At 42.3% G+C, this 27,335-nt stretch overlaps 1 protein-coding gene across 5 annotated transcripts in view; it reads left to right on the top strand.

Annotated features, from left to right (window-relative positions):
- STK39 (serine/threonine kinase 39) overlaps positions 1-27,335 on the top strand; it is a 491,161-nt gene that overhangs the window by 327,854 nt on the left and 135,972 nt on the right. For 4 of the 5 annotated variants that reach the window (XM_067026251.1, XM_067026250.1, XM_067026249.1 and 1 more), the window contains 2 exons: positions 26,118-26,240; positions 26,342-26,371. In XM_067026251.1, the coding sequence (XP_066882352.1) occupies positions 26,118-26,240; positions 26,342-26,371 (153 nt within the window). The remainder of the gene's footprint in view (positions 1-26,117; positions 26,241-26,341; positions 26,372-27,335) is intronic. The other variant, XM_067026248.1, reaches the window with a different exon arrangement.

Here is a 27,335-nt window from a genome sequence, read left to right as displayed (position 1 = left end):
GAAAAAAAATCTCAAAGAGGTACTCTAGGAGAAATAACCTTTGCATGTATTCATGAGTGTACAAATGAATCATTGCTTTCTGCCTTTTATCCTGCTGGGCAGTGACTAGCTGTCTTTCTCCTTCCCCAAACTATTTTGGAAAGCTTGTCTAATTTAGAATATTATAAAAGCATTTTCTCTCCTGCCAAGGTACAGAAAAGAGCAGTGTTTTCTGTTTCTTGGAGAATAGTTTGCTTAGGAAAGTACACAATCTGATGAAAGAGCCTGCAGCTGTGGGCTATTTTGAAGCCTTCTTGAAAACACTTTGATATGTTTCTTTACTCCCCTCCACTTTATTTCAGAAAAGATTTGAGATGGTTTATAAAGATGAAAACAATGGGCTAGATAAAATGTATTTGGTAGATGAGAAAAAGGAGGTGAAGGGAAAATGAGGGTTAGAAAGTGCATAGAAAGCCAAGAGTAAGGATAGTTCACAAAATACACAAGCAAGATGAAATTGCTATCTTTGGCATTGTAGAATAGTTGCACGTGGGCAGTTTTGTATGGTTCAACCACAATATTAAGTCATGTGTACTTGCTCCAGACGGGCCTCAGGTTTGGCCCTGAGCTGGCATGTGGGGTTGTAGCCTCATCGTTGTTATGATTAGAACACAACCCTCCTACTCAGAAGAAGTCAAATATTCCTGATATTGAGGCCAAAGTGAAAATTCACCTAGAGAGGAGATTTTTAAACAGTGTAAATTCATGAACCCAGAATATCACAGCTGGAAAGGCCTTAAGAGGCCATCCTGTTCAACCTTCTTAGGATAGTGTGAGGCCTTGTATTGGCCTTGGAGTTGTGTAGTGCTTTTCAGGGGACTCTGGAGGGAACAGAGTCTGCATGTGACCTGACCTTGAGTCAGTTGCTTCACCTCTCCAATCCATAGTTTCTTTGTGTACCAAATAGGAGTAAGGACTGGTTCTTACCTCATGAGGATTAACATAATGCAAGGGAGGGAAATGCAAATGAAAACCAACCACAATGAGATACTACTTGGTGCCCATCAGGATGGCTGTAACCAAAAAGACAGACGATAAGTGTTAGTGGGGATGTGGAGAAACCAGAACCCTCATACACTACTGGTGGGAATGTAAAATGGCAGCAGCTTTGGAAAACACTCTGGCAGTTCTTCAGAAGGTTAACATATAATTCAGAAATGTCGCTCCTAGGTGTGTACTGAAGAGAAAACACCAGAACTTGTATAAAAATATTCATAGCAGCATTATTCGTAGGAGCCCAAAGTGGAAACAACCCAAATGTCATCAACTAAGGAATGGAAAAAAGGACAATATACTGCATGATTCTGTTTATATGAAATGACCAAAAAAGGCAAATCCTTAGCGACAGAAGGTAGATTAGTAGTTGTCTCGGGCTGGAGGCTATGGGGGAAATAGGGAATAACTGCTAGGGACATGGGGTTTCTTTTGGAGGTGATAAAATTTTTCAAAAATTGATTGTGGTGATGGTTACTCTGTGACATGTACTCTTTTTTTAAAAAAATTATTTTATTTTTATTTATTTTTGGCTGCATTGGGTCTTTGTTGCTGCGCATGGGCTTTCTCTAGTTGTGTTGAGCAGGGACTCCTTTGCAGCGTGCGGGCTTCTCATTGCCGTGGCTTCTCTCTTTTTTTTTTTTAACATCTTTATTGGAGTATAATTGTTTTAAAATGGTGTGTTAGTTTCTGCTTTATAACAAAGTGAATCAGTTATACATATACATATATCCCCATATCTCCTTTCTCTTGCATCTCCCTCCCACCCCTCTAGGTGGTCACAAAGCACGAAGCTGATCTCCCTGTGCTATGCGGCTGCTTCCCACTAGCTATCTATTTTGCGTTTGGTAGTGTATATATGTCCATGCCACTCTCTCACTTTGTCCCAGCTTACCCTTCCCCTCCCCGTGTCCTCAAGTCCATTCACTAGTATGTCTGCGTCTTTATTCCTGTCTTGCCCCCAGGTTCTTCATGACCATATTTTTTTAGATGCCATATATATGTGTTAGCATATGGTATTTGTTTTTCTCTTTTTGACTTACTTCACTCTGTATGACCGACTCTGGGTCCGTCCACCTCACTACAAATAACTCAATTTTGTTTCTTTTTTATGGCACAGTGGCTTCTCTTGTTGTGGATCATGGGCTGTAGGTGCGTGGGCTTCGGTAGATGTGGCACGTGGGCTCAGTAGTTGTGGTTCATGGTCTCTAGAGCACAGGCTCAGTAGTTGTGGTGCACGGGCTTAGTTGCTCCACGGCCTGTGGGATCTTCCCGGACCACAGCTCGAACCCATGTCCCCTGGATTGGCAGGCAGATTCTTAACCACTGCGCCACCAGGGAAGCCCTGACACGTACTCTAAATAGGTGAATTATATCGTAGGTGAATTATATTATTTATGCTTATATGTATATACACACACACACACACAAAAGATAATGCACGACAAAGTTCTTAGTGTAGTGCAATAAGCAGTATACTAAGTAAACGCTCAATAAACGTAGCCTTTTCTTTTTCAAACAAATGATGAAACTGAGGCCCAGGGAGGTGAAATGCCTTATCCTAATCAGGTGGCTCCCTTGGCCTAAACCAGAGCCCGGTTCTCCTGAACCTAAATCAGAGTTCTCTCCTTCTTCAGGAGAGCAGCCATAGAGACCCCATGGTTCCTTCTAAGGAGATCTTGGATTGTTTTGACTTCATCTGACCTTTATTTGGCCTTGAACCTTTCCATCTTGAAAAGATTTTTGAGTTTCCCAATTGTGGATGCAATATAAACCATGAAAGAGTCAGCAAAATTTTCAATTAACCATGACAAACTGCTTGAATTGATTCATGACCCTGCCTGCTATTGACTTCTCAGAGACTGATTAGCCTGGTTCAGAGTTACCCAGGCACTTGGCTTTTTTTTTTTTTTTTTTTTAATTTATTTATTTTTGGCTGCATTGGGTCTTCCTTGCTGCGTGTGGGCTTTTCTCTAGTTGCGGTGAGCGGGGGCTACTCTTTGTCGTGGTGCGCGGGCTTCTCACTGCGGTGGCTTCTCTTGTTGCAGAGCATGGGCTCTAGGTGTGAGGGCTCAGTAGTTGTGGCACGCAGGCTCAGTAGTTGTGGCACACGAGCTTAGTTGCTCTGTGGCATGTGGGATTGTCATGGACCAGGGCTTGAACCCGTGTCCCCTGCATTGGCAGGCGGATTCTTAACCACTGAGCCACCAGGGAAACCCCTAGGCACTTGGCTTTTTAACTTTTTCTCCATGCAGCCTGTCTTTAGCCATTTCACTTTTCAAACTTCTCTCTTGTAATAGGCTGGGCAGTCAAAAGCAATGGAGACCTGTCTCTCGAGTTTTCTCAGTAGCAAATCTGGCATAACTTTTGAAGCTGTAGTTTTGGTGTGAGGTGAAATTTGGGTTTCCCATTACAATTTTTAAAAAATGTTTATGTCATGGTTTTTTGTTTTGTTTTGTTTTGGTTTTGGCCACTGCATCTACGAGTTGACCAGTCATTGCAACATGAAAAAATTATGAAGCTCAGTATCAACCTGATAGTCTCAATACAGTGAAATTGACAGAATTTTAGATGATTTGAATTATATCAGTTTGTTGTTGATTAGTGTTAAGGAACATATAAATTATCAATAACTTAAACAATGTGCATGTTTAACTTTGTATAAAGCTTAGGGCTTTAAAGGGTATAGCTGAGGGCTTGACAAATATTGCAGTAAAATGGAAACTTCCTGAAAATTAGATTTCAAGAATACTTAGGTTTCCAGAACAGCTTTCCCTTTAGAAGTAGTTGCGGAATAAAGCAGTAAGACCCTTCTTTGGAGCATAAAAGTAACCTCCAAGTAATAAACACCAATAAAAAGTTAACAGAGGTTAACTCTTCACATTAACAACCCCACCCATGTTTGGATTGGTAATTTCACGCTGTAGATGTGAAGGCAAACTCTGATATGTTAGGTCACTATTGATTATTATCTTTTGGTTATCTACATTTTAAAAATTTATTGAAGTGTAGTTGATTTACAATGTATTAATTTCTACTGTACAGCAAAGTGATTGAGTTATACATATATATTCTTTTTCATATTCTTTTCCATTATGGTTTATTACAGTATATTGAATATAGTTCCCTGTGCTATAGTAGGACCTTGTTGTTTATCCATTCTGTATATAATAGTTTGCATCTGCTAATCCCAAACTCCCAGTGCATCACTCCTCCACCTCCCATCCCCCTTGGCAACCACAAGTCTGTTCTCTATGTCTGTGAGTCTGTTTCTGTTTTGCAGATTAGTTCGTTTGTAACATATTTTAGGTTCCACATATAAATGATACCATATGGTATTTGTCTTCCTCTTTCTGACTTATTTCACTTAGTATGATAATCTCTAGGGCCATCCATGTTGCTGTAAATGACATTATTATTTTTTTAAATGGCTGAGTAGTATTCCGTGTGTATATGTACCACATCTTCTTTATCCATTCATCTGTCAGTGGACATTTAGGTTGTTTCCATGTCTTGGCTATTGTGAATAGTGCTTCTATGGACATAGGGGTGCGTGCATCTTTTTGAATTATAGTTTTGTCCAGATATATGCCCAAGAGTGGGATTGCTGGATCATATGGTAATTCTGTTTTCAGTTTTCTGAGGAGCCTCCATACTGTTTTCCATAGTGGCTGTACCAGTTTATATTCTCACCAACAGTATAGGAGAGTTCCCTTTTCTCCACACCCCTTCCAGCATTTGTTATTTGTAGACTTTTTGATGATGGCCATTCTGACCAGTGTGAGGTGGTACCTCATTGTAGTTTTCATTTGCATTTCTCTAATAATTACCGATGTTGAACATCTTTTCTTCTGCCTACTGGCCATCTGTATGTCTTCTTCGGACATGTCAGACATGTCTGTGTAGGTCTTCTGCCCACTTTTCGACTGGGTTGTTTGTTTTTTTTGTTGTTGTTGAGTTGTATGAACTGCACCAATTTATATTCCCTTATTGGTTATCTATTCCTGTGTAATAAATTACCCCAAAACATAGTGACGTAACCTAGCAGCAGCCATTTTATTATTCTCTCTCATGGTTCTGGGGCATGATAGGCTCAGCCAGGTGCATCTTGTTGGGCTATCTCATGTAGTTGAAGCCATCAGTGACTAATGGCTTCTTGAGGCCGGTTCACTCACACAGCTGGAAGCAATTGAAGATGGCTGTCGTCCAGGACCTCAGCTAGGACCACGCATGGCCTCTTTATGTGGTCTCTCCTTATAGTGACTGGGGTCCAGGACTGAGCTTCCCCAGTGGGCCAGGCAGAAGCTCTATGGCTTTTATGACCTAGCCTTGGAAGCCTGGTAACATTGCTGCTTCTGTGGTTACAGGTTGACCCAGATTCACGAGGAGGGAACATGAACTCTACCTGTCAATGGGATGAGTGTCAATGATGCATTGTAAGAAAGCACATGGGATGGGAAATCTCATGGTCATGTTGGAAAACACCATCTGTGTGGTCACTTTTTCAGTAAAAGGCAATAATGGGAGGAGGAGACAAGAAATAAAAAGAAGAACCCGAGGGGTTGGTAGTGGTATGGCAACAGCAAAAATGAGAGTGGGAGGTAAAGGCGGGAGATGAAACAGTTCAGATGGAGGGATGGGGGAGGCAGGATGGAAGCCCTGGTGCATAGGGTGTCCCTGATGCTTATTGGCCCCACAGTCACAGGGTCTACACCTGACGATGTGCCCTTGATGGTATCTCAGTCATCAGTACAAGGCATATTAACCCATCCCGTTCAGCATCTGGGAGGCAGCAGGCCCACACTCTAGTTGCCGTAATAAGCTGGGCAGGATGGCATGTGGTAAAGTACAGTAAGTGTAGTATCAGAATTGCCTTGTGATAGATGGGGATTTCTACTCTTCCTGTAAGGGGAAGTAAAAGATACTAGTAAAAAAATGATTGTGCAGACTTTGAATGAGAAAATGAACACTTAACAGTTGTCCGTTATTATTCCCTGTTTCCTTTGCAACAGATATTTATTTTGATTATTAAAATATGTGCACTTGATAAAAAGGATCAAATATTTATTGGGTGCTTACAGTTTGCTAGGCACTATTCTAGGTTGGGCTATTTGAAGGGTGAAGATGAGTAAATCAAGTGATTACTTTGGATTGTTTTACACAGCTGTTTCAATTACTCTACAGGAATTTTGAGAAAGGGTTAGTGTTAGTTTGCTTTGAGACCTCCAGTAAATCATTTAGCTTCAGTGAGACTCTATTTTTCAGACTCTATCTATAGTGCCCATTTGCACAGCACTTGTAGGTGTTGGAGACATGTTTGTAAAATGAAAAGCACACAGAAGCACTTAATAAATGCTGAATTTAGCACCTGTATAGAGTGTGATCCCACCAAATGTTCCAAAGCAGAATCATATGACATAAATTCTGGCATAAATTCAAGCATTTACTGACTGTCTGCCTTCTTTCATTACACTACTCTTGGTTGAACATCTGGAATGTGCCAGAGTACCAGGCTCTGGGGTTCAGGGAAGAGCAAGCTGGGCAAAGTATCTGTTCTGTGGAACCTACATAAGGAGGATTCCTCTGTGAAAAGGATCTGAAAATGCATATGACTAGTGAAAAGGTGAAATGGCCACATGAGCACATATAGCCAACTGTGTGCATTTTCAGAGGTGGTACTTCTCTTTCAGATAGATACGGTATGGGAGGGGTTTCAACTGGTTAAAAAGCAGTCAGCAATGATGCAGTAGTACTCTGGCATTTTCAAAGAAGTCATCTCTGAGTGCATTGTATTGCCTGAATAGTTTCAGAGTGCTGGAGAAATGGTTTACTTGGTGGTACTTGTCAACTTTAACGCAGGCTGGTGTTAGGAACCCAGGTTTTGTGGGACAAGGACAGTAGCATGTGTTAAGAAAGGGCCCTACAATAATAAGTTTAATAGCTTGTTCTCTCTCCCTTGTGGGTATTTTGGGCACAGTTATATCCTATGCAAGATTTTTTTCTATGCTCACTGATTCAACATAGATATAATTATAAGAGTATAATTCAGAATATAAATATAGAAAAGGTCTCATAAGGGAGTTTATCTTTAACTCAGACATTGTATCATTAATACTTTAGATCTCATTATAACATTATAACCTGAGTCCCACATCTTTCTTCCTGTATGGAGACCTCAGAGGACATTTGTGGCCTGATGCCGTCTTCATCCACTCATTTATTAACAGTGTTTATGATGATGAGCTCAAATATCCAAAAACAGTTGTATCAGGCCGCATATTTCTAAGAAAATAGGTAAGTCTACAGCAGGTTTTAAAACTCCACATATTGGGATGTAGTCCACAGTGATTCATTCTCTGAGAATTCTTGAGGCTGAGGATATGCCCAGTTTTTGTTTTTTTTCTGGAGTAGAATTCAATACAAATCAACCTTTTTTGAACACCTGCCAAGTTTTGGGGCCCTGGCCTAAAAATGTCTTATACACGTTCTCGTTTGTCCTCATAATAAGCTGATGAGGTAGATATTATCACTCAGTTTTGCAGTGAAGAGACAGACACTTAGGGTAAGTATTGGCATCTAGTGGGTGGTCAAGTTGGAACTTAGCCTCAGATCTCTCTGATGTAAAAGCCCCTTTGTTGGCATCTGCTGTGTTGTACTATCACCTAGAGGAAAAATTCTAATTTCGTCTTTGTTCTTTGCTTTACTTCCCAAATTTTCTATAGTAAATGTGAATCAATTTTATATTCTAGTAATCTCAACCAATACCATTTAAACATGTATTGTAATGCAGTTAGATTAAAAAACATATTTTTGCGTGTGATGTGAAAAATATAAAACTACATGAATCTGAACATTATACCCCTATATTTAGCAATTAGATAGGTATTATAATTAATGCTTAAAATAAAATGTAGTAGACATATAAGTATTAAAGTTTCTGCTTCATTTGTATTTCTTGGGAAAATAAAACCTATTGATTTAAGATCTTTACCCCCAGATTCTAAATTGATTTTCTTATTTCATTGTCATCGTGTTTAGGGCAAGGACAAGAAAAGCATTTCCTTCCTCTTTGTAGACATTTATGTGTACAGAAAGATTATAGGTGATACTTGAGGGATTAAAGGAAGAGAGATGCCTGAGTGGCTAGAAGACTCAGTAAAGTTTCTGATAATAGTGGGGATTTGAGCATTTCTTCCCTTTTCTTTCTCATGCCCCACCACCGTAATTTGATTTTAGGAGCAGTTATCAGTACTGTGGGAGACAGATTAATTTAGATAATTAAATCAGTTAATTTTAGGCTGTTTCGTTAATCCCCCCCACCCCCAAATCCTTCCTTTTTGGCAGTGAGCTAGTTGCAATGGTCCCTTGGAGGTTTTGCCTCATTTGGTCTTGGGTAGGACCTGACAAGCTGCATTTTTAACAAATGATCTGGGTAAGTTGTATGATTAGGCATATTTGAGAACTCCTGGGTGAGAGGAAAGCCTGCATGAAGACAAGCAGTAGGAAATGAGATTTTAAAGTTGGGTTGGGTCCAGAGTGTGAAGAGCCTTGAATCAGAAGGCACTGGGGCTTCCCTGGTGGCGCAGTGGTTGAGAGACCGCCTGCCGATGCCGAGGACACGGGTTCGTGCCCCGGTCCGGGAAGATCCCACATGCCGCGGAGCGGCTGGGCCTGTGAGGCATGGCTGCTGAGCCTGCGCGTCCGGAACCTGTGCTCCGCAGCGGGAGAGGCCACAACAGTGAGAGGCCCGCGTACAGCAAAAAAAAAAAAAAGAAGGCATGGGTCTGGGAGGCGGAGCTGTAAGCTGTGGGGAGCCAATGAGGGGCACCTTGTGAGCCGGAAACAGCCGTAGAAGTCAGATTGGAAGGGGTGGAGAGTAGTGGGCAGCCTGAAGGAGGAGCCATGGGCTGGTAGAAGCTGTTCAAGTCCTCGAGGCATGAGATAATGAGGGTTTGAACTAGAACCGTGACAGAGGTGTAGGGAGGAAGGGACATGAATAAGCACTATTGAAGTGTCAGAGTTGAAAGAGCCTGGCAAATGATGGAGGTGGGAGGCAAATCACAGAAGGGAGACAACAGAAAGAGACTGATGCTGTATGGATAGCAGGATGGTAGTTGAGGAGGGAAGAGAGATGCCAGGCTTGTTGGCATCTACTGGTGTTTGAAGTGCCATTGGGGCTTCCATTTGAAGGTGTCCTGTAGGGAGACAGAAATGTGGAGCTCAGGAGAGACTGTGACTGAAGGAGCTGTGCTTTAGCAGTTCTCTCCGCATAGGTGATTGTGGAAACCACGTGATCAGGTGAGATTGCCAAGGAGGACACTGCAGGGGCGATGGAGAAGTCCTGGGGGAGCGGTTAAGGAACAGGTGGAGGATGGAGAGAAAGAAAGTGCTGTCACAGGAGCCAAGAAGGTGGAAGTGGTCAGCGGTTTTGAATTTTGCAGAGAGGGAAAGGAAAATGAGGTCTTCTCGAAGGACATTGGATTTAGCTCAGTTTTAATAGTAAGGGGAGAAAGCTGGACATTCAGACTAATGAGTAAAGAGATGGTGATGAAATGCAAGTGGGTAATTTTTCAAAGCTTGACGGTGAAGGGCAGGAAGAGACCCTCATAGCTTGGGATGTGAGGAGACTTTGAGGTCACTGGAGACTTGTATATATTCCAGAGCTCCACGTGGAGGAGGCATGGTGTGTGTCATAGAGGAATCTAGAGGGCAGTGGTTCCAAAGACACTGACTTTTCATGTATCAAGTTCCAGGACTGTGCTAGGGCTCCAGAGGTAAGACTCAGCCTTCATCTTGAAGTATCCCAAGAGAAGGATGAAAGTTGACAGTATGGATTTGAGCCTGGATGACTCAGGGGTGGCAGCCCCACAGATGACGGGAGGACTTGGGCAGGAAACGCCAGTGGAGCATCTGGATCAGCGCTCCGATGAAATGATGCCCGGATGCCGGCCCGTGTCGAGGAGGGCGGAGGGCAAGGTGGCCACGGACTTCATCGAGGACATGGTGCTTTTGTTGTCCTGTGTAGGATATATGCTCCTTCACCAGTAGGCAAGGAAGCTTATTGCAAGTTGGGGGCCAACCTGGGCAGATGCTTGGAAATGTATTGGAAGATCGATTGTGTGATTGAAGTAGAGGGAAGATACTCACAGGTGAAGCTGGAGGGGTGAACAAGAGCTGGAACAAAAAATGTCATGTGTCTTGATGAGGAGTTTAGGTTTTTACATTTCTTGGTTTTTGTTTTTCTTGATAGCTTTGGGGAACTGTGACAAGAATTTAAGCAGAGATGTACAGTGATCTAGTTTGCTTTTAGGAAGACCACCCTGGCAGCAGTGTGGAGGATGGTTTGGGGGCAAGGTTGGCAGCAGCAGCCAGGTTGGAACACTGATGCTTAGTCCAGGTGAGGATCGGTGGGCACTGAAGGTAGAGCAGGCAGAGAACAGGCAGAGGAGACACTTAGGAAGCAGAGTGGACGGGACTGAGGATTTGAAAGATTTTCATGGGGATGGGAGGTTAAGAGGAAGGAAAGGGAGAGGGGGAGATTTCAGGAAAAGGTGAGGTTGACTTCCTTTCTGACATCGAGAGTGTTTGGAAGGTAGGAAGAAACATTTACTGGGGGAGATGCTGAATGTTTAGAATGTGGTGAGCTTCGTGGGATGCCTCTTATCAGATGGAGAGGAGAGTAGACCAGTGTCCGTGTCAGCAAATCGTGGGAGGGTGTGGCCTGGAGAGAGAAACATGAACACTCTCAGCACAGGAGCCATAGCTGAGACCAGTGTATGCAGAAGATATCCTAGAGTGTGGAGTCCACGCATATGCAAACACACACACACACACACACACACACACACACACACACATATGCAGAGCCTCTCGACTCAAGAACTAATGATCCATTTTCTGAATTTTCTGGGTGCCTTCTAACTTTCCCGTCTTAGCTATCTACAGGTTAGACGTTGGACTCTTAACTGGCATTAGGCAGAAAAAGAAAAAAAAATGATGGCATCCAAATATATTTAGCTTTACTACTGATTAGCAGATGGGATGAGAGGTTTGGATCCTTAGAAGAAGAGCATCAGATCCCACAATAAGACTTGGATTACTTGTAGAACTCGTTTATATTTTAACGCGTGCTCCCACCCCACCCCACCCCACCCTGTCCCCCGACCCTTACCAAGGACACCGAAGCTCCAATTTTTTTAAAAAAAATTAACCCCATGAGAATATACAACTATGTTCTTTCTTTTTTTTTTTTTTTTTTTTTTTTTTTTTTTTGTGGTACACGGGCCTCTCACTGTTGTGGCCTCTCCCATTGCGGAGCACAGGCTCCGCGGCCATGGCTCACAGGCCCAGCCGCTCCGCGGCATGTGGGATCTTCCCGGACCAGGGCATGAACCCGTGTCGCCTGCATGAGCAGGCGGACTCTCAACCACTGCGCCACCAGGGAAGCCCTCTTATGGTGTCTTTTTAGTTGAAAAAGTGGCATCTAAGTCAGAACCTGCTTAAGTGGGTATGATGGCGTGCTTTTTAAGAGAGACCCTAATGAGAACTATTACAGACTTAAGAGTGTGGATCGTATATGGGTCTTGTTTAGATCCTGTTTTGAATAAATAACTGAAAAAGACATTTTTGAGACAGTGGGACAAGATTGAACATAGACTGATATTTAATTCTACTGAGGAATCATTGGTGATTTTGTTATTCGTGAAAATATCGTGATCGTGTTTTGAAATGTTCTTCTCTATTAGAGATGTGTGCTGGAGTATTTACCGGTAAAATGATATGAGGTCTAAGGATTGCTTTGAGAATACTGAAGCTTGAAGAGTTGGGGTGTAAAGATGAAATCTCAATGGCAGGACAGTTCATTTAAAAAAAAAAAAAGCCTTAACAAAAGTGAATGTAGGAAAATGTAGAAGCCAGGAACAGGAGGGAGTTGAAGGTCTGCTTCTCACCCCATTTTGACACTTCTGTGGACACGTGTCACTCTTTTTGCACGTACGGTGGTAATCTTTTTTGCCTTTTTGACCCAAGAATCCAGGAATATGGCACCACCGTTAGATTGTGTTGTTGTGATTGTAACACCGTACCATCCAGGACTCGGGCAGTGGTCTGGGCAGTTCCTATCTCATCCTTCTCAGACGCTTCAGCCCCCTGTGGAAAAATGACCATGCAGGGTGTTCCTTGTTCCCTGTTACATTTTTTAAACTTTTGACTGCGTAAAGACATGAGATGATAAGTTGGGTGGAGTGGTCTGTAAAGACAGATGGAATGGGAGAGAGTAGAGATTTCAATATGAGGTATGTTTTTGCATAGAGACCTTATGATGTAATTTTTGGCTCTTCTTTCTTACCAGTTCAAATTTGTACTGGAATCAGACTCTTCACTTTTTCAAACCAAAGTGTAAGTCAGTGCTGTGTGTGTATTTTTTTGTTTTCTAACTAAACCCCCATCTGAAGTCTGCCCTTTGCAGACAGCAGGATAGCGAACTGAGTCCATTACAAAGGGAACACAATTTCAGCGGACCACCATGGACTTGTTTGCTTCTTTGAATTATTCCCAGCACAGTGGGTTGTTAATATGTCGTCTGCGAGGCAGATGGGCCCATCCATTTTGATCACCAGCTTTGCTCTTATTTGACGTTTAGAACTATGCCTTTCGTCTCAGGATCTTCAGATGCTTAGAGGAAAGCCCAGAGTTTCCTTGACACCAGCTGCTGCTTTACTTAAACAGGTGCAAGAAATTAAGCCCTTCAGCTTCCTCATACTCATCTGTTAAGCATGTCACCACAATGACAGGGTCCATGATGGCAAAGGGTCGTAGCTTTCTGAGGACATAATAAAATGCCTTTGAGCTGCAGGTTGAGATATTTTGGCCCAGAACTTTACTGTGTCTGTATGTTTTAGCCAAGGATGACTTACTCGTTCATTTGTCCAACTAACATGTTTTAAGTATCTGTTATGCATTAGTGGTCTGTATTGGGTGCTGGTTCACAGAGCGGGTTTTCTGTTCACTGCAGCAATTTTCAGGTATGTTCTGACTCTAGGGATTAGGGACGTGAGGAGCTAAAAGGGTTTCAGGATGTAATGGGGTCTTAACTTGTCTTTCCCCCCATATCCCTTCAACAACCCCATGATGCTGTGTCTGCCGCCCCTGACATCCCTCTCCAGGGGAAATGGTGAGACAAGGATGGGGAGAAGTTCCCTCCTGGTTCGAGTTTTGCTTTGGCAAAGCTTTTTTTCGGGCAGCAAAAAAATGTTGTTTATGCATTTAACAAATATATATTTGTCACCTGCTAAATAAAAGATACTCTAAATATAAGGACTCAGAATAGATTGAACTGTGTCTTACCACCAGGGTATGTGCTTTCCCAGCTCCAGATTTTCTTACATGCTGCAACATCTTCTTAATATCTTTGGAATTTCGTAGCAAATACCAGATTAACAAAAACAGCAGAATTTATTACTCTGTGGACATAATATAGAAGAACACAAACTCATCCACTTGGCTAAGAGAAATATAAAGGCAGAGCAGTAACAACCACCAGCTCCTGTCATTACATGTCCTGTGTGGGCAAAAATTTGATGATCATTTCATTGACCAAATAGTTTACTATAATGGTGAGTCTTTATTCCAGAACTCATTGCATAAAAATCAAACATTAAAAATGTTGGAAATCCTAAATTGTTACACTTGTAATAAATGCAGGTGCACATAAGTTGATCCCATTGCCACGTCAAGGTTTTAGAAGGTTTCATCATTTTCAATCTTGAGAATTTGTTTGATAGCTCATATTTCCATCATTTCCTCCCCTCCTGGAAAATTCATGTCTTTGAACATTGTTTAGAAGTAGGAAGTGGTTACTTTTACTTTCTGTTTTATACACTCCCATGTTGTTTGAATTTTTTTTTTAATGTATATCTTTCCTTTTTAAATACCTGTTTTTCAACTGATAGCATCATACATAATAATGATTAAAAATTCAGGGCTTCCCTGGTGGCGCAGTGGTTGAGAGTCCGGTTGCCGATGCAGGGGATGCGGGTTCGTGCCCCGGTCTGGGAGGATCTCACATGCCGCGGAGCGGCTGGGCCCGTGAGCCATGGCCGCTGAGCCTGCGCGTCCGGAGCCTGTGCTCCGCAACGGGAGAGGCCACAACAGTGAGAGGCCCGCATACCGCAAAAAAAAAAAAAAAAATTCCGAAGATACAGAAGTGTGAAGGGTCAGAGGGAACATTTCTTCTCTACTGCTGATGGAGTGAGCAACACCTAGATTAGTGTTTGATTAATAACTGTGGACGGTAGCATAGCCAGGTCGTCACCTAAACCCAGCCATCACAGTATGTCTCTCTGCTGCTTGTTAGAATTCTCCTGGTCCTCATGGTCAGTTCTGCTGCCTGCCTGGAGCTGTGTGCAGTTGGCTGTATGCTTTTCTTTCTCATTCCCACGCCTCCTCCCCCTGCAATTAAGTTAACTTGGTAACTCAGTTGCTGTATCCAGAGCATCTTTGGCTCTGCTCCACTGCCAAACATTTATTCTCCCTTTTCACCCCTTGGTTTTTCTCATATGTGTTATTTGTCTTACCAGGACACAACGTTCCCATTGTTTTCTTTATTAGCTAAAGTCACAGATCAGCTTGGCACCCATTCCAGCAGGAGCTTTCCTTCTCAAAGACAATAGTTACAAAATTGGATGCTGCTTTCTTGGCTTCTGGCTGTTATTGTTCTTTGTCAACCTAACTTGAGGAAATGCCATATTGGAGGTTTGATAGGACTAAAACAGAATAAGAAATCTAATTACTTTTTGTTTTGTGCTGCTGCTTCAGAATAGCTCCCTTCCAGCTTCCAGAACATTCTCTCTCACGGCATTGCTCTTTCTTGTTGGATTTCCGAAGTTACAAAATTCCATTGTCAGTATCTGAAGAGTGACACTTATCAAATTTGATTCTTTCACATTGGAAACTGTTAAAGCATTATAAGAAGTCGCTACAAGTGTGTCCTTCACTGAACTAGCCCAGTGTTTTGAATTGTTATTATTGAATTATAAGAGTCTTTGTTTCTCTAGAATTTCTTCCAGTTGCCTATAGAACGTTTCAATATTCTCAGTCCTTTATTCTCTCCTTGTACATTCTAAAAAAGGGAATGCCAAATTTTAGCAGAACTAGATAAGCATTGAATTCCAAGCGGTCAAAAAAAAAATGTTAATGCAAATCACTGGCAGAAGGTCCAAGATTTAGCTGTAGCCACTTATCTATCTTTGATAGAAATGGACTTTTTCCTTCTTGGTATTTTAATGAGTAATAACATGGTCAGACAGAAAAAAATGTGTAAGTATAAATTAAAATCTGAGTGCTCAGATGCCCAGAAAATCCAGTCAGAAAACACTGACCAAGGAGCAAAGTATGGTAGAGCCTGTCATTTGTCGTGGGAAGGGGTATCAAATATGACCTACAAATTTTTAAAGAATTCCTAACTACACAAAAATGGAAATGAAATTCAATAAATAACCTCATCACCATCCTTATTCTGATTATCTATAGCAGGTTCAGACAATAACAGTCATTTTAGAAAGCTTCTGGTCGTGTGCAGCTGCAGTCAGATGGTCAGGCCTTGTCTTCGTGGGTTCTCTCTGGGCTTCCTGGTAGCATGGAGGCCTCAGGGTCGTCAGACTGCTTATCTAGTGGCTGCAGGCATCTGCTGCTCATATTCCAGTGAGCAAGGTGGAAACTGCATCACCTTTTCTGACGCTTGGTTCTGTCAGTTACAGGCAAGGCACAGACCCACCCAGGTTTAAAGAGAGGACACTGGACCCCGTCTCTTGACAGTGGGGGTGGTAAGATTCTGGAAGAACACATGAGGCAGGAGGTACTGTTATGGGCATCTTTGGAGAAAAGCAGTCTGCCCTGGTCTACCCTCCGGCCACAAGAATTCACATCTCTCGCACATGCAAAATACACTCTGCGCTTCCAAAACCCTCCAGAAGTCTCATCCCGTTATGGCTTCGGGCTCAAAGTCAAGGGCCTTGCCCTCTAATCATGTGCCTGACACACACCCAGAACACAACAGGAGGATAGGCCTGTTAAAGGTCTGCCCCAAAGAGGGAAAACCAGAGGCACATAGGACCATGGCACTCGTGGTATTTGGCCAGTTGCCTGTTGCCTGTTCCTCTTCCACTGTTCTCTTCGGCTCTTGGTTCCATGCTCTGGGCTCTTACTTCTACTTTTTAAGTGACCCTTCCTTTTTCAAAAGAGGGAGACAGTGTTTGCCGCTGAGTATCCTTCTCAGACTGCTTCCTGCCCCTAAAAGTTTGGGGGAGCTGAATGCTCTTTTCATGTGGTACTCTCTCTGTTTTAGTCTAACCTGGCAGTAATTTCACAGCACAAATGTCTAAAAAACTTTGTGGGTTTTCTTTGAATGTTGATGGGTTCATGTGTTAGACAAGAGCCATGACCTCAAGATGCTTTGTCTACCTTGGGCTCCCTGTGACACTGAGGGACCACACCCTTAAGATTCTCAGAAGCCTCATTATGGAATGCAGAATTTCTGCAAGGTTTGCTCTTCAGAGCCTTAGAAAGCCTTAGGCCTGTTTGAAAGCATCCAGGAGGCACCCACCTTCGATCTTTCTGAAGTCTTAACAAGAGTGTCACACAGTCACACCCTGGATTTGATCTTTGCCTTGAAGCCCTGGCTGGGTTTGAGAACTGCCGGATGTCTGGAGAGGCCGGGGATGAGGAACCATTTTGTATTTAATGGTGTGTCCTTTTCGCTCATCTCTCTCTGCTCACGTTTTATCACAGGCAGCGAGCAGCACCCTGGTGTCACTTGGAGTACTCCGCCTGGAAATCTCTTCAGCTAGATCATTAGGTCCATTGCTATTCCCGCTTTACCGCAGATACCAGTGTTGCCAAACTCTGTCACTGCACGGCGAGCGGGGTCCTCTCATCCTCCAACATCCAGTAATATTCTCCTCACTTTCCTTTAAGCCCTCACTGACCACCTTCTTAAAAACAACAGTCCTTTCATTATCTTCCATTATCTTGCGTGTCAGGAATTCAGGAAGGGCTTGTTCTGATTTGGGGTCAGAGTGGAGCTGAAGCAGTTTTGCTAGGAACCCAGGCCGCCAAGGAAGCCGGTCTGACTGCCCCGGGGCTCCTGGGATTGTTGTTGCTTTAAGTCACGCAGTTTGGGTATGATTTGTGACATGTCAGTAGTTCCTGGAACCGGTAGCACTACTGTTTTCTTTCTGGCCGTTGTCACCCTGAAGTCCCAGTACGTCTGCTCTGCTTTCAGGAATCCAGATTTGATCATTCCCCTGCCCCCCGTGGCCACTGGGAAAGGCTCTCTGCTTTTCCATTGTCTGAATTCTAAGCCCCCTGACTTGGTAGACCACGGAGGGTGCAACTCACAGGCCAGATTTGTCCCACAGACACATCAGTTTTTAGGCCGTGCAGGAGAATTTTAACTCGACGTACACTTGTTAACATTTAAAAAAATCAAGAGCATTCACATAAAAAATCCACTTCCCTGGAAGAATCAGAAGATCGGGTAACACTGGGATACCTTCCTGTGGCAGCAGTCAGCTCATGCTGGGCACTCCCTTTGGGTGTGTGTGTGGTGGTGATGAGGCTGGCCCTGTCCAGACCTCCCAGGTCCTCACTGGGTCTGCTTTCCATTCCCTACCTGGTACCTGCAGGCCTTTGAAGTGGCCATTCTTATTGTACAAGTGCTCCACACAGCTTTCCAGCCTTATTCTTAGCTGTTTCCTTAAACCCAGCCCCTAGACCAGCCCCAGTCCCGTGTGACCCAGCCCTGGTACATGAGTCAGCAGAACTCTATAAGTTCATACCTTCCCACTGGGTGGAATAACTTCTCCACTTCCTCTGCCTGGTGAGTTAAACAGATGGTCATCCTCTCTTCTGAGATTTCACAGCGTTTGTATATCTGTTGTAGCATTCACATTTTCTTGAAATTATTAGCTTAAATGTCTGTCCACCTCTCTGGACTGTGAACTAGTCCAGGATGTAGGCTTTTATTTTATTTGTCTTTTGTCCAGAACTTGTCACCAAGGTAGGTATTAAATAAGACTTTGTTGACTGACTGAATAAATGATTCTTTGAAAAGGCTAAAGCTAGCTCTCTGCCCTGTAAGAGTGTATCCAGTTCAGTATGTCATCTGTTAAATGTAACACAGAGTAGAATGATATAAAGGTGCAGGCAAAATACCAATGAAGCTTCTTGGATTGGAAGAAAAGAGGTAAGCAGAGATTGTGGAAGGGCAGATCAGGCCAAGATATGTGCGTGATACATATGTAAAAAGGTAGAGTTGTGTAAGTATTTAATTTGTATAAAACTGGATTGTGGGTGTCTGATGGCATATGGTGGGAAATAAGTCTTGAAAAGGTAATTTGGAGCAAGGGTATGGAGAGACTGGAATATTAAGGAATCTGAACTCATTCTGTAGGCGATAGTGAACTCTTGTTTTTTTTTCTTTTGGAGAAAGTTCTCATCTGTGACTTGTGGCAATATGAAGGATAAAATAGGCAAGAGTGTAGAGGCCATAGGATTTATTAGCAGTTTGTTTTAATAGGAGAGAAAGGAGATCAACGTTGAAGGGGACCTAATCTAGCACAATGGTAGCTGAGGAGGTAAAATCTGCAGAATATAGTGTTTGATAGATTTGGCTTGTGAGAAAGATGAAGTGTATTCATGCTAATAGCACCTGTCATGTCTTGAGTGTTTATTTATGTGCCAGGCATCATGTTAGGAACTTTATATGACTGTGCCCTTTGGCCAAAATGACAGGGGTTGGGGGAGTTTCAGAGGTCTTTTTTTTTTTTTTTTTAACCCCAAATGGAATTTTACTTTAAATTGAAAAAATTTATAGGAAATATGTGCCCTGTTATCCAGTGAATGCTTCATGCAGAAACTTTATATGTATATACAAACACACACACATATCCATGCATTGTAGAAATAATACATTTATGTGTGTATTTCTGTTTCTTCTGGGATTAGAAGGTACAGACAGAAATGTCAACTAGGCTGGTAGTTCTCCATCTTTCACATTTTACTTCTCCCAAATAATCTATCAAATAATCAAGGTTCCAAATTGTTATAAACAAAATGAATAATTTTTCAATGACATTTATGTTTACCATTGATCTGTTGTCATGTTAATATTTACAGAAAATTTGAGAACCTAGTTTCATGCTTTAACTAGAAGGATCTTTGTTTCCATTTTGCAGAAAAATTAATCAGTTATAAAATTTTTGATCCTGTTTGTAAAATTTATCATGCATTCCTAAATACAAAGGAAGCTTGAAAATACTGTGATACTTTACTTTCCAAATCTAAAGATTAGAAAAAAAAGTTTTCTGGTCAGTTTGAACTTATGAACACTTATGGACATAGGTGAAATAACAGAATATCTACTCATAATAATTTATTAGTATAACTATATATAACTGTTAAATAACTTACACAAAACATTTTTATTCAGAAATACACCATTTGTTCTCCTTTCTTACTTTGTATCAAGCAGTATTATTTAGGCTCTGACTTGCAGTGTTGGCAGTAACTATCATAAAACCAATTTTTGCATCATCTAACACAGTTTTTCAGAGGACACCCTTTTCACTTCTCTCTACATTAAAAAAATATATAGCCCTGTGTTTCCTCATGATGTTTTCATAAGAAATGTTAACCCAAGCCATATGTATCAGTTTGAGAAATGTTAAGATAGTTTCCCCACTGCTGCCGTACTTATATTGGTATATGTTTGGTATATAAAAATCAATTACTGTGTTGCTTTTAAAGGTGAGAGTTGAGAGTCTTGTATAATAAAATTGAGATATTTGCCATTGCAAAGGAAAGTAGTTATTTCCAGGAATAACTACTAAGTTCTTGTGAAATGTTGTCAAATTTTAAAATGTTTCCGTGAGCTGAGTCTTACGGTCAGTGGCGTGCTTGTAAACCTTGAGAATTCCCACTTTGGCAGTAAGGGGGGAGTGCAAATCCTAATTTGTACTATTTTTCTATTTCCATTGTGTAAATACTCCTACCCTGGCCAATTTTAAGTGACCATTGTGAAGTCAGGTGTCTTGTAAACTTTCTGAAATGCTAACAGTGGGCTCTCCTGAGCCAGCATGAGCCAACTGCACCCCGGAAGTGTTAACTAGGACGGGGGACCCTGCAGAAGTGTCAGAGTGAGGCTGGGGTGGAGCATTAATAAATGGGCTGGAGATGGCGAGCTAGAAATTGATCAGATGTTCATGTCCAACAGAGCATTTGCAAAACAAGACTAAGAGATGAAGTCTCCAAGGTCATTGATTTCCATGGAGAGCGGAGGCTCTGGAGACTGTGTGTTTTAGCTCACTAGACAGCTTAGTCTAGTGGGCTAAGAGCAGCCATTTTTATGCTAAAGACAGAGAACAGCGGGAGACAGAGCAGGACAGGAGAGGAGGAGGAGAAAGGTTACCAACACAGGTTTGGAAAGAGTGTGAAATAACGGGAAGAATGGATTTCAGCTGTGTCTGCAGGATAACATTATAGCAACAGAGAGGAGCTCTGAATCACACAATTGTGATGTTTTTAAATCTTGGGGAGAGAACGCATGCAGTTTTCATGGCCAAATGGGGATAGATAACATTTTGTATGAGACTAAAGATTGAGGAAGGGCGGGCAGCAATCAGAGACGCTCTTTAGAAAAATGTTGACAGTGAGAGCGAAGAGTGATGGAGTGACGGAAGCAGCAGAAACTGAGCCCCCTCCCCGTCCTTTGTATAGGAGATACTTACACATGTTTGTGATGGACGTAGAGGATCCAGAGCCTGGCTGTTTGTGTCTTGAAGGAATGAATGAGTGAATGAATAAATGAGCACAGCAGGAGGCATCGTCGTGTAAAGGAAAAGGAATCCATTTTCGCTACACACTGGAGGGAAAGAGGCTCTGGGGGGTAAGGGTGTGAAGACTTTTCTTGGGAATAGAAAGCTTGGGGTATAAGTTGGATGGCCTCGTTCCTCTCACGGTCAGTCGCAGGTGAAGTTATTGGGGTGAGTGGGGGAGGGCGGGATGGGCACTCCTGTGTGCGGCCGTAGCAGGGGGTAGCCCTGGAGTCTGGGGTGGGACTTGCAACGCCCTCACTCCCAGTTGCATGAGCTCCAGCCGGTTGTTTAAATTCCCCTGCGCCTCGGTTTTCCCTCTGAAAAAAAACGGGGGAGTAAAGTGATTCTCAGCTCCCAGGGCTGCTGTGAAGGTTAAATTACTTAATATGTTTCAAGTGCTCAGTCACTTTTGGTACGTGAGTAACAGCTGGTCTCAAGGGCTGGGGAGGCGGACTTAGACTAACGATGAGCACTTCTCAAACCTGAGGGACCAGGTGAATCACCCGCGATCTTGCGAAAAGGAAGATTCTGGTTTAGTGGGTCTGGGGTGGGGCCCAAGATTCAGCATTAGTTCTAGGTGATGCTGTTGCTGCCCATCTGGGGACCACGCTTTGAGTGGCAGCGTTGTAGCAGGACTGATGGCCCGACTAGGAGTGGCCAGTGGTCCCCTGTGACATCACCAGGCAGTGTGCCTCCTCTCCATTGGCTCAGGCTGAGCCCAGGCTTTCCTCCAGGTGTGGGGTGGCCAGGAATGGGCCCGGGGGCATGGGGTACTAACAAGCGCAGCCTCAAGAGCGTCAGCTGTGGGCTCCAGGCTTTATATGATACGGGAGAAGCCAGGCGGGGTTGATGGAAGAGGCGGAAGCAGACCGAGGGCCCGGGAGCACAGTAAGGCCAGGCAGCAGGCGTGGGACGGAGGTGCCCGAGAGCTGGTGGGCGCAGGGGCCAATGTCAGAGTATAAGCTATGGGGACAGGCAAATATTTACTGCTGAAAACTTGGTGAGTCTAATTTTATTTTTTGATGTTTAATTTCTGATGATTTAGAAGGCTTTTTGTTAGCTTGACCGTGCCTCAAGGACATTATAAACGGCAAGTGATTAGGAACATGTTTTCTACTTCTGGTTAGTAGAATGCCTGAGGAGAGAAAAGTTACTGGGTATTGCTTTCTGCCATGTCCAGGGTGTCCTTGGTGGGCAGATGTGAGGTGGTTGGGCTCCCCATCTTGGGTTCAGGCTGCAGTCAGGCACGTAGTTTGTCCAACAGGTGGAGGGGAAGTGGAGAACAGGATCCCCAGAGACGGGAAAACCATTCCAAGGAGACCCTGACATCCCACTCCAGGGAGAAGTTATGTGGCAGTGGAAGTAGTTGGCCGGTGCCTTGGAAGGAAGGGAATGCAGTACTGAGACGAATTCTACTAAACTGTGGTCAGTATTTCTTTGGGTCACATTCATCCTTTGTTCAGGAGTGTGTTAGAGAAACACACTTGCACTTCTAACATATTGAACCCCTTGTATAGAAAGTGCTTCCATTGGCTCTCTTGTATACATCCTTCCTCCTGTTCCGGTGTCTGGGGCCAGGTGGCAACCTGAGATATTGTATGGAGATCCTGGGTCCTGATATTTATAGACAGCTCCTGTTCGAAGGGGCACCCCTGGGAAGATGAGTCCGGGAACAGATCCAGGGACTGTTGTCCCTTGTTGCTGCCGTTCCCTTTCCCTGGCCTCCCCATCCTGGCTCTACCTCTGACACCTGACCCCATGGCCACAAGAACGGGCCGGGGAACCACACCGTTGTTCCCTCTATCTGTCTGGTGGAGCCTGACGTTTTGTGGGAATCAGAACTTCATTGCTGTAATGGATTTTCATAAAAATGCTGTTTCAAGGAAGAGACGGTAACATAACTTTCCTTTTCAGATGTATGGTATAAATAGAACTGCTCAATTGTGTTTTATTCCCAGTTCGGGGAATAAATGTTATTGCATGTAAAACTTTGTCTAACCTCGCTACTGCCAGCGCTGACCTGAGGAATTTGTGGGCTTATGAATAGCTCTAGCTATCACTTAAATTGAGCTCGTTTCTCTGAGAAGCACTTGTTATTTTTTTAAATCCCCAACAGAGAAAATATTTCATTCAACCACCTCTTGGCTTTACTCAGTGAGTGAGCCATTTAATGGACTAAGAGCGATGTAACAGGAATGCAATCAAGAGTTCTGAGGATGGGCAACCTCCGTTCTCATCACCGTAGGGGATGGGGGAGGATAGAAGCTTTTACGCATCTTTTTTTGGAAGCATCTATTTTGTAGATTATTCTTCATTTCCTAAATAAAAACCCCATTTGTTTAAACTATGTGAAACTTAGTTGCCTTGGCTCAAGACCTAAAAGCTTCCTGTCATCCCTACAAACTCCCTACAAGGATGTAATTTTGTAAAATTGCTTTCTGGTCTCTTCCGTAGAGGTCAATGTCGCATAAATACACTGTGAAACCTGGGTTTCAAATTATGCTGCGAGTTTTTTCCTTTCCAATAAACTGAGACAACAGTCTTAAGGAATAAATTTGTATTCTTATTCTTGCTACGCTTACACCAGTATTTTATGCTACCTGGATTTTTGAGTGTCCGTTGTCTTAATTTCTCCATTTATTTGTTTAATCAATATTTACTACTTAAAGGCCCATCCCACCATTTCTTTCAATGTCTGAGGCTATAATCCTAGACATTTTGCTTTATCTTTCTCTCTTCCAGCAAATAAAACTAAGAGGAGGGACACAGTCAGGGTTATAAAATAAAATAGAAATAGAAGTTGGCCATTTTATTGTCTGTAGTTGGGTCCCACTTGAAGAAACAAAATGGACAGCTTTTGTAAACGTAGAGTGAGAAGAAAAAGAACATAAACTAAATTTTAGGGTGTGAAGCTGCACTATCTGACTCCTTTCAGAAAGAGATATTTTCCTGGTGTGATCTTTTGAATGAGGACTTGAAGAATACTAATTCGTCAGCCATGCTTGGGTTTTACAATCTGAGTGAAGGTAGAGTTTTTTTCTGTTTATGATCCACCATTTTACTTTTCTTCTCACTTCTTAGTTAATAGTATGTTTTGTAGTAGATGTGGCTTTAAATGCTTTCTTTTAATGTAGTCATTATCAGATTTTCCTCTGTATTGCTCTCGTCATGATTAGTGTTGCTAAGAAAATAATTAATTTTACTGTATATGTCTACAGAAAATCTTTTCTTTATCCATTTCTTTGTAGCTTTAAAATGAGCAGTCTGTTCTAAAAAATCCTGAAGTGCATTTCAGCATCTTTTCTACAGTACCTTGCCAACATCTATAAGCATCATTAAAATCACTATCATTAAATAGGTCTTTCCAATGACTCAAAACACAAGTGGAAAAAATATCTTATGCCAAGCACAGAAGGAGTTTTTACTAAGTGCTAAGTGTTTTGAAGGTGAATTAGTGGAGAAAAAAGCTTTTTAAAAAAATTGAGCATGACCGTTTGCATTTATGAATAAGAACCTTTTGCTTGTTTTTTAAGTTTCTACGTTGCAGCTCAAGACCAAGTGGTCAGGGTTACTTGTACAGGTTCCACATGGTAATGCCTTCAAATCAAACTCAACCCCAAGTCTGCAGTGTTTATGACGTCACATTGATCCAACATGTGTAACTGATTACTTTACACCTAAATTCTGTGGTATTTCCCTTGGAACTCATGAACTCCCTGCGGTATAACTGGACAGTTTCTATTATGGAAAATAGTCTTGCTTCATGTCATACTCTTTCAAAGTCTTCACAGGACATTTTTAGACACCTGGTTTTTCACAGTTACCATTCAGTGGCATAGGAAAACTTGCATTTGAATGGGAATCTGAAGGCTTTTTTTCTTGCCTTCATTTTGTTTTTACACCTGTGTGATATCTTGGGTCACTTCGTTCTCCCATCTGTAAAGTGAGGGGGTTTGACTAGACAGTCTCCAAGGTCCCTTTCCACTTGTGGTTTCTCTGAATCAGTGGATCACTGGTTGTTATGTTCACGTCATGTTCGCTTGCTACATTGCTTTGTTTATCCATGTCTCAGACCACTTTTTGCTCTGTTTTTTAAATTGAAGTAGAGTTGATTTACAATGTGCCCGTCTCTGCTGCACAGCAAAGTGACTCAGTTATACACACATATGCATTCTTTTTTCATATTCTTTTCCATTATGGTTTATCACAGGATATTGAATATAGTTCCCTGTGCTATACAGTAGGACCTTGTTGTTTATCCATTCTAAATGTAACAGTTTGCATCTACCAACCCCAAACTCCCAGTCCCTCCCTCTCCCTCCCCCTCTCCCCCCACCTTGGCAACCACAAGTCTGTTCTCTATGTCTATGAGTCATCTCAGTCCATTTTTTTAAAGCAAATTACTTTGGTCAGAGGCTCATTATTCTCAGTCATCCGCTCCTTTGACAAGTTTTGCGTTTTCAAGCACAGAGACATGTGGAAAGCATTCCCCGTGGACCACATCTCTACCCTAGCTCAAAAAAATACAAAATAATGGCAGAAAATTGTTATCATCTGTTTAGATCATCTGACACGGCTGCTGGTTATCTTGCCGTGTTCCTAGCAATCGCGAAAGGTGTGTTAAGAATAGTCTTGATGTTGTTTTGTTTTGCTCAAGTAGGTTGAGCAGAATCCTGGGAAAATAAACATGATGTCAGGTTCTGAAAAAGAGCAAGGTGGCAACAGAAGGGTATTTGCTTTTTTGATATAGGTTGTAGATGGCTGATGCCCTAGACTAGTATGCTTCATTAGGCTGCCTGAGTCCTTTGTCTTCCCTTAGTCCTCAGTCTCTTACTTGCATGTATTTCCTTAAGCAGTTTTGAAACCTACCACCTGGCCTTTCACGTGTAGTGATTCATAAAGTGTTAACTGAAGCCAAAGTGAAAAATGGGCTTTATCCTTCATGGCTGATGTGTGTCGTACTCTTCCAGAATATTTTGTTCTACACACATAGAGTAAAGCATTTCAAGAACTTAATATCTTTGGAAAGAGGATGAGTGTAGGAGTCTGGAGGCTGTGTAGTCTTTTGGGGTATTCACTGCTAGTTACCCCTGAATTCACAACCACTCAGGTTATTTTCAGGGTAAGCGAATGCTGTGTAACCCAAGTAGCTGCACCCGCGAACACTGGTTGTGTTCAGCTGGTGAAGAATTGGCTGGATTTGTTTTGGTCCAGGTGAGAAGAGTTCCGGGGTCAAGCGGTCACCTTCATAAAACCGAAGACGGTGACTGGGAGTGGAGTGACGACGAGATGGATGAAAAAAGTGAAGAAGGGAAAGCAGCTTTTTCACAAGAAAAGGTAAATGACATTGATGATGATTTTCTAACCTGTGTCAATTTTATTTTTGTGGTTTTTTTGGGGGGCGTGTGTGTACTAATGAATATGTAATTGTTTTACAGTCACGAAGAGTAAAAGAAGAAAATCCAAAGGTGAGTGGTGGTTATTTATTTAGTTCTTTGCCTCGTCTCCCCCCACCCAGCCTCTTCCCACGAGTATCAGAGTCTTGTCTCTTCAGGGAAGAACCTTCAAAATTTTCTTCTCGTGGTATAGGAAAAAAAAGAAAAGGCACATAGGCTTTGCAGGTCTTGATACTGTCTGAGTTACTTTGGAGCTGTGTACTTTGGGGAAGATTACTTTACTCTCTGAGCCTCAGTTTCCTCCTCTGTCAAATGGGGGTGATCACAATACTTATAAAATTGCTGTGAGGAATGATAAAATCACATACATGAAGCACTCAGTGGGGTTCTTAGCACAAATTAGTTACTCACTTAATCTTAATTCTTAGGATTACTGTCACTTAGAAAACATAGTAGGCATACAGGAAAATTTCTCCTAGATTTTTAGTTTACCATAAAGCAAGATATTAACATGATTAGGAACTCTAGGTTGAATTTGTTGGTTTTGATTTTTAAATCTCCTGGGTAACTTAGTAGGCAAGGAACAGTCTTTCATCAGCCTCCCTTTGAGAACTGGTCATCTTTTGATTAACTTTACTTCTTCCGCTGGTTAATTATTCTAATGAGTAATGATGCCTGTAGTTCAGAGGACTTCCTAATTCTCCTAGAGGAAGTTTAAGCATATTTAAATAGCCCCAAGTATTTTACAAATCTAGTAATGTGTACTTTGATAAATTCTCTTTAAGAAAACAGAAGACTTTGGGCTGCAGATGATATCCATCCCAACTTTCTTTTTAAATTAGCAGACATTTCCTTTTAATTAAATGGAGTAAATCTTATCATTCTGCTTTAAGTGGCAATAACCAGCTGGACCATCTAAGAAGAGAGCATCAGAGCTACAAGCCATTCTTCCCCCTCTCATCCCCCCCACCCCGGCTCTGGTCTTTTTTCATTCTCATGCCTCTTTGATGGGCCTTTCCTAGGGATTTTTCAGTCT

This window comes from Kogia breviceps, chromosome 2, assembly GCF_026419965.1.
Source record: "Kogia breviceps isolate mKogBre1 chromosome 2, mKogBre1 haplotype 1, whole genome shotgun sequence".
In the NCBI taxonomy this organism is placed as follows: Eukaryota; Metazoa; Chordata; class Mammalia; order Artiodactyla; family Physeteridae; genus Kogia; species Kogia breviceps.
The sequence above is the reverse complement of the archived record's forward strand: the minus strand, read 5'-3'. Positions and strand labels throughout refer to the sequence as shown.